The 14,982-nt window shown below is 36.2% G+C and overlaps 1 protein-coding gene across 3 annotated transcripts in view; it reads left to right on the plus strand.

Annotated features, from left to right (window-relative positions):
- TRIM55 (tripartite motif containing 55) overlaps positions 1–14,622 on the plus strand; it is a 40,113-nt gene extending 25,491 nt beyond the window's left edge. For 2 of the 3 annotated variants that reach the window (XM_088130539.1, XM_088130541.1), the window contains exon 10: positions 13,951–14,622. In XM_088130539.1, the coding sequence (XP_087986665.1) occupies positions 13,951–14,070 (120 nt within the window). In that variant the 3' untranslated portion in view covers positions 14,071–14,622. The remainder of the gene's footprint in view (positions 1–13,950) is intronic. The other variant, XM_088130540.1, reaches the window with a different exon arrangement.
- The last annotated feature ends 360 nt before the right edge of the window (positions 14,623–14,982 follow it).

Genomic DNA, 14,982 nt, shown 5'->3' on the forward strand with positions numbered 1-14,982 from the left:
AGGACATGTCCCTGGAGACATTAACGTTCTATGTTCTTAATAGTAGGAACTGAATAGAACCAATCCTTTCAGATGAAACTCTTTAATGCTGACATTTGGTGTCTTGGTTCATTTTAAAGATTATTATGAAGTCCAGAATGGAGGTTTCTTTCTACTGTGCCTTTCATCTTTTTTTAAACCTTCCTCATGCCATTTAATTAACTAGTTTTGCTTAATAATATTCGCAGAGTTGTTAAATGTTTGTCACTATTTGGTGACCTTCTAGATGGTCCTGACAATGGTATTATTTAATTATTACCAATTGATTTTTATGTAGTTGACCAACACAATTATTTGCAATGTTTATAGCATTTCAGACTTTTATTGTAATAGCGCTATTGCAGGCTCAGTTCATCTTACATTCATATTTCATGCTCCTTTTCAGCTGTTGCAAATTTTGGACTCTCTGAAGATAGATAGATAGATAGATAGATAGATAGATAGATAGATAGATAGATAGATAGATAGATGGATGGATGGATGGATGGATGGATGGATGGATGGATGGATGATAGATAGATAGATAGATAGATAGATAGATAGATAGATAGATAGATAGATAGATAGATCTTCCAAAATGCAACTTTTTATGTTTGTGATATCTTGAATATTGATCAAGCGTAGTAGCTTAGTAACTGAACCAAGTTCAACCCTGAGCTACAGATATTCTCTTCTATTGGAGCTATGTTTTTTCTGGACTTAATTCAAGCATAATAGATGGCTATCCACAAGGCTACGTGTTTAGGGATTTAGTGGAGTATATTCCAGAATAATAAATGAGGACTGTCTCATGATGATATATTCATGTCTAATGTATTGTTTGAATTGTTAAAAGCAATGGAAGCGCAAGGTGTATAACTTATAGATTATTGTAACTGTCTGCATAACAACAATATTAGGTGCATTGAATGGCATGTTTATTAAGCTCTTACATTGTCAGCTGTTGGAACAAATCAAATTTATGCTTCAGAAATTTTAAACATCTCTTCTGCAAAAACCATTATCTCTATATATGCATTTCCAAACCTACTAAAATCATAAAGCATACCATAGATTCATTAAAAGATCAATATGAAACAGTTAATTATATTACAGCTGTAATTTATAATTCATGTCACTTTTGTATCCTTAACAGGCCACTTTTTTGTGACAATTAACAGTCCAACAAGGAAAAGTAACTTCTCTTGTTAGTCTTGTTTTCCATATTACTATAAGTGTTCCCCATTCTAATCCCATCTTCTGGAATTTCCCCAGGGCCATTTTTCCCTTGGTTATATAGCATAGTAGTACATGTCTACCACAGTTGCAAAATAGATATTTTATGTGGAATTAACATTTTAAAAAAGAGGGCCTAAGACATACAGCATGCCAAATGTCAAAGGAGTCAACTTTATGCTAAATCTCAGATAATTGCTGTCGGTGTAGATGTACTTTAAGTGCATGCTGGCTAATAAGATCATTAAAAAGAAGGAACTGAAAGATCAGGCAGTGAATTAATACCATGCTATGTTTGAGTTTAAAGAGATAAAATGTGATTATATTTTTTAAGTTGTTCTAAATTGTAGGATCTCAATTCTGAAGTCAGCTCAAATAGGTTCAGCACTTTAATGAACATTTTAGGGTTCAGTTTTAAAAGGAGCTTTTAGTACTTCAACCTTTTCAGACTTAATCCATCAAAAAGTTTTATGTGTGCTTTATCTTTTTTGCACATAAAAAATAAAGAACCCTTTTAAAACTCTGATTGCTTTTAAGACTCTCAGTAGTTGGGGCCATTTCCTGATAGATGAACACACCGTAGGAGTAAGACTTCATGAAACTCTTTTTTAAAATAACCAACACAATAATGCCATGCTGCCTGGTTTTGAAGTTAAGCCATAAATTTTGTGGCAGTTAACTGTGACAGGATCCCTACTAGCACTTTATAGCTTGTTCAGGGTCATGCAGCTATCACTGCACTGATCTAACAATGACAACCTTTATATTGCCTCGGCAAAGATTTGGTGATGCTGGGAAACACTCTAAATCACTAGCAGAGAAACAGTCTAAAACAACATTGTGGTCCTTCTTCAGTAGATACTTAGAGCCAAAGCTGGCTCCCTTTTTAAATTGGGGTTGCACTTTCATTTTCAATTTTCTTCTTATCTCCAAGGGCATAGGTGGTCATCCCACGATAGAATGGAATTAAATGTTCAGCCTATTTTCAAAGGTTTCCATGCGGCATGGATATGTCAACCTTATAATTGTTATTTCCCCACATACTGTACATATATACCAGCAAAAATCACACCACTGAAATAATGGCTTTTTACTACTTTATTCCAGATGTGCAGTTTAAGGAAGCTTTAGGAACTACAAACATGAGCAGGCTGCGAATTGCCCACCCTGCCCTAAAGGTTCTATGCAAATTGCCATGGTTGGCTGCTGTATTTTAATAAAGCAAAAAAAAAAAAAAAGGAAACACCCTTCTCTTCCAGAAGCATCATAATCCCAAACCTCAAAGAACAGATATATTTAAAATTAATTGTAGATTTCCCTGATCACTTTGCAGCCCTCAGAATAACCACTTCTCTTCCTGTCTCTTAAGTTCCTGATAACAAAATACCCTTCTTCCGTTTCTGATAAAGCTGCTTTTTTTACATCTCCCATTAAGCAGACAGGCATGTCTGGTGGGTTTTTACTCAAGAGGTCTCTGATCAGTTTTACCTAATTGTAAACATAAGCACAACAGGCCAATTTTTTTCTCTCAACTATCACTTCCAGGATAATGTTCAAGATAGAGATGGGAGAGAAATTTGTGGAATTCAAACTTGAACTAAATCTAATTTTACTTGTCTAATTCTGAAGTTTTGAAACAAAACTGTTATTGTTAAAAAAAAAAAAAGTCTCCAAATTTTGAAATATAGCTCACCACAAAAGTGTATTGTAAAAAAAATGCCCATTGTAAGTCTAGAATCCATTTCATGTAGCGACTTATCCTGTATTTGTATCCCTTATTACAACCTTTAAGGTGCAAACTACATTTTACATAAAACCTATTTAACTATAGTCTAATTATCTTCATTCAGTTTTTTAAAAACTACGTAAGGAGGTGACTATGTCCTGTCCCCCACAACAAGCAGAAGAGGGACAAGGAATAGGGTCCACGTACCACTTGCTTGCTTCATTTTGCTCCCTAAACTGCTTCTCATTTCCACATGGAGTTTGAGAGTTGGGTTTGTTCTGGCTACACATGGGAAGGGAAAGTAATGGGAAAGAAGTCACTTATAGAGAACAACATTGCTTTCCAGTTTCTCTAATCCATTTGCCCCTCTGAAGATGGTTTTCTGTTTTTGAAAAAATAATCACTGGATTCCACATGTTGGGGCTTAAGATATACCTTTAAACATAATTTAACATATCGTTTAAATCTGGAAGTGTATTCCTGAGTTTTTCTTTTTTTATTTAGTCTTCACTTCTGATTTCTGGAAATTGTTCATATGATTCAGTAACACCAGTGAAAAGCTGTTGCAAAGACAAAGCATTCTGTAAGAGTCCAAGGCAGTGGTGTTGCTGTAATTAATTTTGTCAGTGATTCCTTCCTTTAGCATTTAATAATTACTTTTACAGACTATGAGTCACAGCATACCTTCCGGCATCTGAGTTTAGAACTTTTTTAGTAATCTTACCCAGAATAATGGAAGATAGGGATTTCCTCTTTAAAATGAAATTGCAGCCAGGTTGACCTTGCCTTTTTATTTTATTTCACTGAAATCTGAAAAATATTGAATTCTGGTCTCTTTTAAATTGCTTCCTTAAAATAGCTTGTCATCTCTAAATTACTTATAAAAATAATTTAATGTAACAATAACAGGTCTCTTTTTTCTAATACCACATATTTCCCTCAGAAATGTTGACTTCTGCATATTGCCTTAAAATCAGTTGTATGGGAGTACAAGAAATGCACATTTTCTCCCTTTAACCTTCTCTCCAGTTTTTATGTTATCCCTCAGACAACTGTTTTATTGTGGTATCTTTACATTTTCAAATATTCAAGGCTCATTCATTCATTACTCATTTGTTTTGGGAATGTCCCTGCTCCAGTTTCATGCACATCTGCTGGATATTGTCTGTGAAATTCCCCTCCCTCCCTCCCTCCCTCCCTCCGTCCCTTCCTTCCCCCTCTTAGTTATGTTATTTTATGATACTAGTTGTAATATATTTTTAATGGTGAGGAGACTATGTTTTCCTCACAGTACAACTTGTGTGTGGAAAGGAAACATCAATTAGACTGGATGGTTTTTTAGGAAGAGATGAACAATAGGTATCTATAATAAACCTATTTGCCCATTTTTTACTTTGTTATTTTTGTGAATGTAAGTCTCAGCTGTCACAGGATAGTCACACAAATGGCTATAAGGACTTACGGCATCCTTTTTTTTCTGACCACAAAGAGCTTTCATATATTAAAGCTAATCCTTTCTTCAGCAAAATATATTAGTGAGATCCAGGACAATTCTTGTCATTTTTTGACTGTTTCATATTGTTTGCACACTGATTGGTGACTGTACCTCTAAGACCCTGCTTATTCTTCTTGTTCACAATAGTTTACAATGAGAAGAGATTTTGCTTTATTTATTTGTTTATTTATTTTACTTGTATGGCTACCTACCTCAGCATATGAGTCTGGGTGGCTAACAATTTAAAGCATCAACAGTAACAAAAAGAAATAAAATAGCTATAACAACCATCATCACAGTACAAAGGCGTTAATGGTGTGAAAACCATTTGCAATCCTCTGAATATAGAAATCATACAAACCAGGCTTTTACGGTGGAAGGGAGGGATTATACAGGAAGCATGAGAGGGGATCTGCCGCACTTCATTTTGCTCCTCAATCATCAGTGGTACTGAATAGGGAAAATCAGATCAAGATCTTGAACATGCTCTCCAATTCCCTAATTATATAGCCATCCACAGTGATCCAAGCATAGGCATTAAGTACGTTATTGTGTTTCCTACGGGGGGGGTCGTGGAACAGAGGAAGGAGTTGTTTTCTGCTGTCTCCCTTTTAACTTGTTTGTCCCCCCTTGGTTACGATGCATATTTCAGGAGTGTGTGACAGAGTCATAGAAAGTCATGGATGCTATTGATCCAAATCTTTCTTAACTCCTCCTCTGTCATAAATCCCTTCTCTTTATCTCTGTTGGCTAGAACTCTAGCTGTAGCATCAGAGTGCAAAATAAACTTTTCATGGCAGTTGGAAGGAAGTTTTTCTCTAAGATAGGTATTACTTCCTCTCCCCCTACCCTTTAAGGGGAAATGTTGACATATCATAAAGCCCATAGAACATCTCCTAGTGGCCTTTAGACCACAGGACTGCAGCCTTAATCAACCATCTTTATTATGTAATTATCTGTTCTGAATGTAACTGCTGAGCCAGGATACATTTCTTGCATTTCTCATCTGCCAATACTCATATCAGAATGAGAGAGGGCAGAGAGCACATCTCAGGCAAATGAGATCAAAAGTTTAAAATAACTGGAAATTAGAGAAGAGAAAGTTCACTGTACAGTGAACTCTTTCCAACTATTAAGTAACTTCTAGAAATAAGAATGTGACTGTAGCACTGGTGTCTCAACAAGATGCTCTATTTACAGAGCTCTTACAGAACTGAACTGGTTTCCACAGCATATGCAGAGTCTCTGTGGTTATGTGTACCTCCTAGCATATTTGAAATGTCTCAACTAAGTCATTCATTCATGATCAAATGATCCCTGCGTCCAAACGCAACAAATTATTCAGTCTTTGTTATCTGATCCAATGAATCCATGATACAAACTCTGCTATGAGTCATAATCTGAAATGGTAATGGGTCTCATTCATCAGGTCCTTTCAGAGAGCAATCTATACTTTAAAGTGCTGTCTGCTTCCTAAGTGGCAGACTTAGTCTTTGTTCTGCGTCACTGCAGGAATATCTGCCCTTCTTTCCTTCAAGGAGAGAAAGTTTCTTCTTGCAGCTCTTTGCAGTTTACTTCTTACAACACAAAACCCTCTTAATGCACATTACACAAAAAAGGAATGAGTTAGCTTTACCCACCAGTTACTCCACATTATTTTTCAGGGGAACTGATTTGCCAGTAGTGTATCAGCATGTTCTGTAAAATGGTTGATGATCATAGTCTACAACTGGAAGAATAATTCAGTTTTGATTTGTCAAAAATCAACAGTAAAGACATGTTTGGAAAGATTGGAGATACAATAGTTGTTTCTGAGATAATGTGATAGATTCAAATTATTGCAGTGCTAAAGAATTAACTTTTATCAGTGTGAAGTTGAATTAAATATACTGGATCAACAGGTTTTTTTTCCTAGACATTTTATTGGACTAATAGATATAAGTAATATAAAATTATGCTCCCTGTTCATCTTCCCCCAATGTATCAGTTTAGCCTTCACCAGGATGGTGAATTTGTGGAATGTATTTGTTCTATCTGAAAGTGCTTAGAGACCGCACCAGCCAACTACAGATAAATTTTCTCCTGTTTGGTTCCCTTTGAATGCAGCACATGAAGCATCAGGCAGTGGAAGGAAGCAGTGCGTAATGACAAACTACAACATGGTCATGGGAGTGATTCAAGCCCTTGCTGTCCTCACACACTCCCTTTCCCAAATGAAAGTCATCCCTGTGTGGCAAGATGTCTCTGGGGCATTAATGTATTATACTTACATAGGAATAATACAGGATACAATTTGAATATTGGCAGAAATGTTCAAAACATTTTTAATAACTATATAGAACATTGACATAGATTAGGGATGCAATAAATTGCGCCATTTTTAGGTGACCTCCAAGGGATTTTTACATTATACAGTCTTTCTTAAGAATTCTCTTCCAAGAAAAGAAAAGAAAAAGATTTCTCCATTAGTTTAAGTTTCCTAAAGAATGCCTGACATTATATCCTTCAGGGAACTTACCCAGCCAACACACAAAGAGGAACACTGAATTCATTTGCTCTGAACTATTTTTGGAATTGTTAAGGTTGTGTGAAATAAACAGCATTACATTATCCTTTTGCCACATGGCTCTAATTGTAATAGAATGAAAATCTATTTTGGTAAGACAGTCAGTCCCCATGGGTGCGAAAAGTTCACGACCAACAACCTTGCTGAGAATTGAACAGCTAATCTCATGATGGATGGAGTTTGCTGGTGCATATTTTACCTGCCTACAGTTATGTAGTTGAACAATTTATTTCATAAGAAAAGAATTTCAGTTGGCTCCTAGAGTATTAAAAATAGGCATAAGGAAAGAAATCTTTGAGCTTGTAACTGTATTGTTTCAATAAAGTTGACAGCTGTAGAAAGTTCTGCTGAATTACATTGCAATATAAACAGAAACTCTGTATAGAAATTTGAAACTATTTCAAAATAACTTGTACAGGTAGTCCTCATTTAATGTCCACTTGTTCAGCATCCATTTGAACTTACAATGACACTGAACAAGAGGTACTTACGGTGGGTCCTTGTAGTTGTGGCTACGCAGCATCCCTGTGGTCACTTGATTGTGATTTGGGTGCTCGGCAACTGGCTTGCAATTACAACATTGCAGTGTCCCACAGTCATGTGATTGCTATTAGTGACCTTCACCGCTGACTTCTGACAAGCAAAGTCAATGGGCAGGATGGCAGGAGGTTGCAAATGGCGATCACATGACTGCAGGATGTTGCAACCACACAGGATTCACCTAACGATGGCAACTAGGACTCTGAAAGTGCCATCATAAATTGGCGTGGTCACATGATGTTGCACCTTACAACCATGTCACTTAGCGATGGAGTTCCTGGTCCCAACTACTGTCAGTAAGTGAGGACTACCCATAGTTCAGATTTCCATGTCACTCCATTCTCTTTAAATGTTCAGTAGCCAAAACGCAGTTCCTCACTACTAAGAATAAGCTGTTACATGCACAATAAATTATTAGCAGATAATGTATGTTATAATGCTGAGACATGCATTTGGCAGATAAGATTTTATTTCAGAGCTAGGTCTTTGCATAATATGTCTGAAGTAGGTTAATCTGAGCCTGGTCATTTGTGCCTTGAGTGAGAATGGTTCAATGATCCATCAGTTTGTTTCCTTGGCTGTCCACAGTATTTTCAGGAGTCTTCTCCAACACCAAAGTTCAAAGGCATCAATACTCTTCCTATCCTGCTTCTTTAAAGTCCAACTTTCACTTCCATAGAGTGTCACAGGGAATACCATTGTTTGCACTATTCTTGATAGGTGTAGACACATAGCAGCATCTGAATATCTTTTCCAAGGCCTTCATGGTTCCTCTACCAAGTGCTAGTCTTCAGCATATTTCTTGACTGCTTGTTCCTTTACTGTTGAGGGTTGATCCTAAAAGGCTTAAGTTATCCAGCACATTGATATCTTCATTGCCAGTTCTAAGGCTGGTTGTTCTATCTGTTGTTGTTAGTTGGTCTTCTTTATATTTAACTTTAGTCCCATTTTTTTCACTTTGCTCCTTGACTTTTATTACTAGGGCTTGCAGATCCTTTGCATTTTCGGTTATAGGGTATGTCATCAGTATAGCATAGGTTATTGATGTTTCTTCCTCCAGTTTTAAAACCACACTCATCTTTTTCCAATCCAGCTTCCCTTAATATATATTCAGCATATAGGTTGAATACAGACAAAATATACAGATTTGACACACTCCTTTGCCAACCTGGAGCCAGTCTTTCTCACCATGTTCTGTCAGTACTGTGGCTTCCTGACCTGTATGTAAGTTTCTCATGAGGATTCCCATATTTCTGAGCACTTCCATAGCTTGATGATCAAAGCCCAGTCTCATGTTCCTCAGGCTTTTCTAAAGCCAGCTTGAACACCTGGTATCTTTTTTCCATGTAGGATTCTAATATGCATTGGATGATCCTAAACATTATTGTACTACCATGTGAAATTAAGGATATTTTAGGATAGTTTGTACAATCTATTAAGTCTCCTTTTTTTGATATTGGAATGCAGATTGACCTCTTTCAATCTCTTGGCCACTGTGTTGTTCTCCAGATATTTGATAGATGAAATTCAAATTAAAGTAGCAACATTTGACTATTTTTCATCTATAAGCTGAGTTTGACACCAATACTTTTATAATATTTGAATTATTTAAAATACGGGCATTGGTAAGATTTTTAATATAGCCAAAACAGTCCCTGGACACACCTTTAGGATTTGGCATTCTTTTTCTCCTTGTTAGCACAAAATACATAAATTAAAAAAACACTGATCTATGTGGCTCAACAGCATATATACATTGTTAATTAAGAATAAATTATTGATGATTTTCTAAAATAATGTCTTAGTGCACTTTTATCAACCTGGTGTCCTTCAAATGTGGTGTGGCTATAGCTCCCAGAATCTTTGGCTGTGGTAGTGAAAATTTTAGAAGTTGTATTCCTAACACAACATGGAGGGCACTAGGCAACAGAAGACAATCCAAGTGACAGTTCTGTACAGACCTGAATGTATGCTTATGACGCTGGTATCTCCCTTCTGCAAGACACACAGTTTGCTTTATATAAGCGTCAAGATGCACATTTATCCAAAGTGATGTGGTAAAGTTTTGTTGGTCTGATAAGAGATTAGGAGTTGCATATTACTTATATTAAAAAGAAGATCATGTGAAAATGAGCCCATCCAATAAAAGATCCTGAGAGGAAACTCTTCAAACTAATTCATAGTGCAAATGTATGTGATACATGGTACCCGTGTGTTTCTGCTTTATTGATTATTGGAGCAATTACTAAACAACCTAATTTTAAGCATTAATTCTGAATTCTGACTTTTAAAGTTTTTGATTTTGTTAAGGGTGAATAAGATTGGATAAGTAGAAGGATGATATTATTGGTGGGGAATGGACTCACCATTTAGGAACAGACTGAAATGTTAGGCTTCAGCTGGCACTGAGATGAACAGAACTTAAGTTAGCCATAGATAACTTATTCCAGTTCATTTAAAGTAAGGTCTTAGTCTGGACCAAACCCAACATTTTTATGACAATTGTCTGACGACAGACTGCCTTCTGCTTTTACTCTTAAAAATAAATAATGTAATAAATCATCCCATTTGATTATTATTAATCTCAGCATAAATTATATGTAAATCTCTTGCACATGATGGGAGCTGGACTAAGTATGAAACTAATATTACGGATGTTAAGCTTTACGTTCTTGGGACCTAATATGTTTTCTAAAGTACAATGTGACAATTAATTAAAAGTATGTTTTGCTGTACAGCCCAGCAATACCCTTCATTACCAGAATTAAAAAAATCTAAGGTACAGAGAAAAAAGTAGGGCTTGACAGTTAACATTCAGAAGCCCCCACCCTTGGAGGTGTTTGTGCTCATAACAACTCATTGCTTTGCCTCCTGTTCAGGATTTCCAGGAGTTTAAAATAAAAATAGTTTCATGGCTTGAAAAAGTTTGAAAATGCATACTCTAATCTGCACATACAGGCTTTTCCATGGCAAGCCCATGCTCAAAATATATATTTCAGGATCAAAGTCAGGTCAGATGTGTGAAACATTCCTCTAGCTCTTTTTAATCATGAAACGTTTTATATACTTCACACATTAAAAAGCCATAAATGAGCTGTTTGCTGCTTTCTTCAAAGCTGTGCACCTATGCTGAGATCACTATATTAGTTTCTAATAGGCTTCCAGCCTGAATTTAAGTTGCAGTTTTGATCTTTAAAACTCTTTGTGGCTTGGCACCCGTGCGCTTGCAGGATCATCTTTCCCAAACAGAATTTGCCTACCCTGTGTACTCATCTGCAAAGGGGTTGCTCCAGAACTCCATCTCACATGTGGTAAAAGAGATGGAAGCCTGGAGTTGCACCTTCTGAGTGGCAGTCCCCACATTGAGGAATTCTGTCCCCTGAGCTAAGAATGCTCTGACTTCACATGTTGCCAAGCAGTGAAACCCATCTTGTTCCAATAGTCTTTTGATGCAGACAGTGGACCTGGCCTGCATCTGTAATTTTTTTCAGTACTGTGTTATGATGTTATCAGTTATGATGGCTTTAATTTTTCTATGATTTAAATCACCCTGAGCTGGTAGAATATACTGCAACTAATAACTGGCCAGCAGGAATCAACATATTCCTGGGCCATCATCTAATGAAACTACCACTCTAGATTCTAGTGACTATGAAATAGAAGTAGGAGGATATATATGGTGAGGTTACAAGGGTAAGATTCTGAAAGTACATGATGCATCAAAGGGGTCATCCATGGGGAGGTGTCAAATCAAGATGGCAACCATGGTCACACAATTTAAACCCCACCTTTTTATATGTGCTGTGCATGTAACACACATTAAAAATCGGCTTTGATTGCACGGTAATGGCTATCATCTTGATTTTTTTATCTTCTCCCCTTCTCACTGGTACCCTTTGCAGCATTCTTGTCAAAATGAGGAGAAAAAAAATGTCTAGGTTTGGTCAGTGCCTGGATGGGAGACTGCCTGTTAATTTATGTACATTACTTTGGTTTCCAATCAATGCTGGAGGAGTGTATAATAATAAAAGTAATCAATAAATAAAATAGCAAATAAAGCCACAAAGGGGAACACTAAAGTATAATGTTCAATAGGCCTGTTCCAAATTCTACAGCTAGTGCAACTAACTAAAGTCAGAACAGTAAAATGCAATGTTTAGTGTAAGTGAGCTGGTATGAATATGGGAACGTTTTAATGCTCCAGTTCCAACTTCTGCCATTTAGAAATTACTTCCCTTTGTAAGAATCCTATGCTTGCTACATGTTATTAAGAGAGCATAGGGGAGAAACTCATATAACTATTGACCTTTGCTGGTTTCCAAAAAGAGGAAGTGCGTGTCACATTCACTGTACCCAACTCCAGTCTTTTCACCACCAAATTCAGTTAGTTATATACCAAGGCTAAGTTAAAAACAAACAAACAAAAAGATACAGGGAACTTCGGGTTCACAATTCATGGATATGGGTCAGGAGGGAAAAAGATGCCCTCAAAATTCCCAGCTCATCTTTTTTTGCTGCAGTTTGTTTCCATGGAGATTCTTCCCAGTATCTGGCATTTCCACCTGTCCATCCACTCTACTGCAAGACGTTTCATCAGAATGACAAAAAAATGAAACTCCAAGAGGGCTTCTCAAGAAAAAAAATGGACTGCCAAGTGAAGGCAGAAACATGTTACTACCATTAAATTCAGCTATCTTTCATTCTCCCAATCCTGACCCTCTGATAATAGGACAAATGGCAGGGGACCATGGGACAATAATTACTTCAGTGCTATTTTTTCCTCTGCATCACCCTCTTCAATAAAAAAATGGCATCTTTCAAAGATAAAAAATATATTATTTTAATAAATCTCCAATGGGCCCTTATTTGCTTGGTCAATTTGAATGGACGAAACTGTCTTGCCCATACATGTGTGTTCCAAGACTAAGCCTTGGGGCTGAAAAAGAGCTTAGGATTCAACAGCAATAAAAGTATAATTCCCCAAATTGTGTCTGTAAGTGTACAAAATTTGTACACCATATCTTTTATTACCAACAATTTCACTGCTGCAAAAACATAATCCACATTAGGATATATTTGTATTTTAGAGGATAGCCCCAGATAATAAAGCTGCATAGTCCAATAACCCAAATAGGAAAAAAGCTCTGATTAGATAGAAACATTTCTATCTAATTTTTTTACAACCATTGGAAAACAGGACTTGTCATACAATAATATGACTTTGTCCAATCAGCACGTGAACTAATACCTAACATATCATCATTCCTCACTAATTCAGCTTTGAATCTTAACATATTGCATTTACAAAATATGCTTAGATTATGCCAGATCATCTTCTATTTCATGTAGCAGTTCATTGTAAGCATCTGTGATAGTTTGTAGCTGTATATCTTTATGTTTTGTGGTTATGGATGCTTTTGGTATCTGCGCATTTATTCACAAAATTACCATGAATTCTCAATTTATGGGGAAATTAAGGAGATATTTCAGTTCGTTATATTGCTTTAAAAAATGTATCATAGTTGGCATTTTACTACAGTCCTCCAAAACAAAGTAAAAGTAGCATTTGATGGCGTTTTCTTTGATGTGTTTAAGAAGCAAAATATATAATTCAGATTATATTCCAACAGCTCAAGGATATTCAATAAAAGCATCAGTATAGTAATAGTCTCTGGGCTTTCTGAGGTGCATCCTATCAAGCACAAACATGCCCTACATCTTTCTTCTGCCATGTTTCCATGACTTTATCTTCATAGTCCATGAATCAGACAAGCTTAAGTGGTCCAGAGCTCTACCTGTGTCATAGCAGTTTCTACATTATTCTGACACCCTCCCAGGGCAATCTAAAGTTATATAAAATCTGTTAATTTTTGTCACCCATTACCTTGGAGAGAAGTAAAGTGATGGGCCCTGGCTAGGAACAGGGGCAATAGAAGCAGGATAGGGATCAGCAATGGGGACTGTGAATTTAATGCTTATATAGTTTTCTGCCATCTCAAGAAAAAGTGGATAGCGCCTTAACCCAGTATTGGGGAAAGGCCTATAGCAGTACTCAAAGGCTTAAATTAATTGTCAATATCCCATTCTAGATGTATTTATGAATGTGTGGGTCTTATCCCCAAAATATATAATCTAGAACAGTTCTGTGCAAGCCCTTTTGAAATGAATCAAAACTATGTAAGATCAAGTCATCTAATGTGCTGCTTCATCTCAGTGGGGCTTGTACACAAATACTTTCTCCTGCTTTCTAAAGATTTTACGTGGTTTATATATTATTTTCACACCCATCAAATACTTAAAATGATCAAACTATATACATATAACAGATGATTTCAGTTATTATCTTGTAAATATTTATTTTTTCTTCAGACTGGGTCTGAGACATCCTTTCAAGGACAAGTGGAAGGACAGCCTGGGAGCAATGAAAGAGTTGATGAGCCAGCTCGTCATGTTTTCTCTTTCTCCTGGTTGAACTCATTGAATGAATGATGACTCCTAGTCCAGATGGCTTCTGGTGGAACTCACTAGCAGGAAATGACAACAAGTAACACATTGAAAATAATAGCGGATCAGATTTTATTTAAAGACTTTATTTTGAAAATTGTCACATTGGATCTGACTTTCTGTACAATTTGAGAGGGGATGGTGGGGAAGAAAGAGTAGGAGATAATACCTTCTCATGAACCATCTGAACCATTTTTGAACTCATGGCAAATAACAAATGATAAAATTACTTGTCCAGTTTGCTTCTGGGCACTGCAATTTAGGGACAAGGCTCTACAGTATTTTTAATAGCTGATCTATGTTATGCCCAAATTGTTACATGAATATGGCAAATGACCCTAATTATGTTCAAGCAAAATTAAAATCAGAAGGGAAGAATGCATTAAAAAGAAAAATATTATTACAAGTAAACTGTTAAAGGTTCACTATGCATATTTGTAAATGTCTTGGGCATTTCCTTAGTTTTATGTATGTACTCTGTCATTTCTTCACTAAAGACATTGTTATTAATAAATTTCTCATTACTTTGGAAGTTTCTTCACTTGACTGGTTTTTTTTTAGTTGACTTCAATAACCCTGAAATTAAAATATGTATTAAAATATTCATAGACTGCCTAGTTTGCTCATAGGAGATTACTGTATATATACTGTAGCCAATATTAATAAACCTTACAATAGTTTTAACAAGATCTAAACAGGCAAATATTGAAGCATAACAGAAAAAAGAATAATTAAAATTGATGAAAAGCATAATGGAACAGAAATGTTTTCATCTGCTACTTCAAAGTGAACATGGACGCAGCCCGTCTAATGTTCTTCAGCAAAGAATTCAACACTCAGGATGCCACCACAGAAAAAGCCCTATGGCACAAATTCTCTTAAAGGTGGGATATATAA

This window comes from Python bivittatus, unplaced genomic scaffold, assembly GCF_059951505.1.
Source record: "Python bivittatus isolate LINGU-HERP-01145 unplaced genomic scaffold, Pbiv_v1 ctg000840_np1212, whole genome shotgun sequence".
Taxonomy (NCBI): domain Eukaryota; kingdom Metazoa; phylum Chordata; class Lepidosauria; order Squamata; family Pythonidae; genus Python; species Python bivittatus.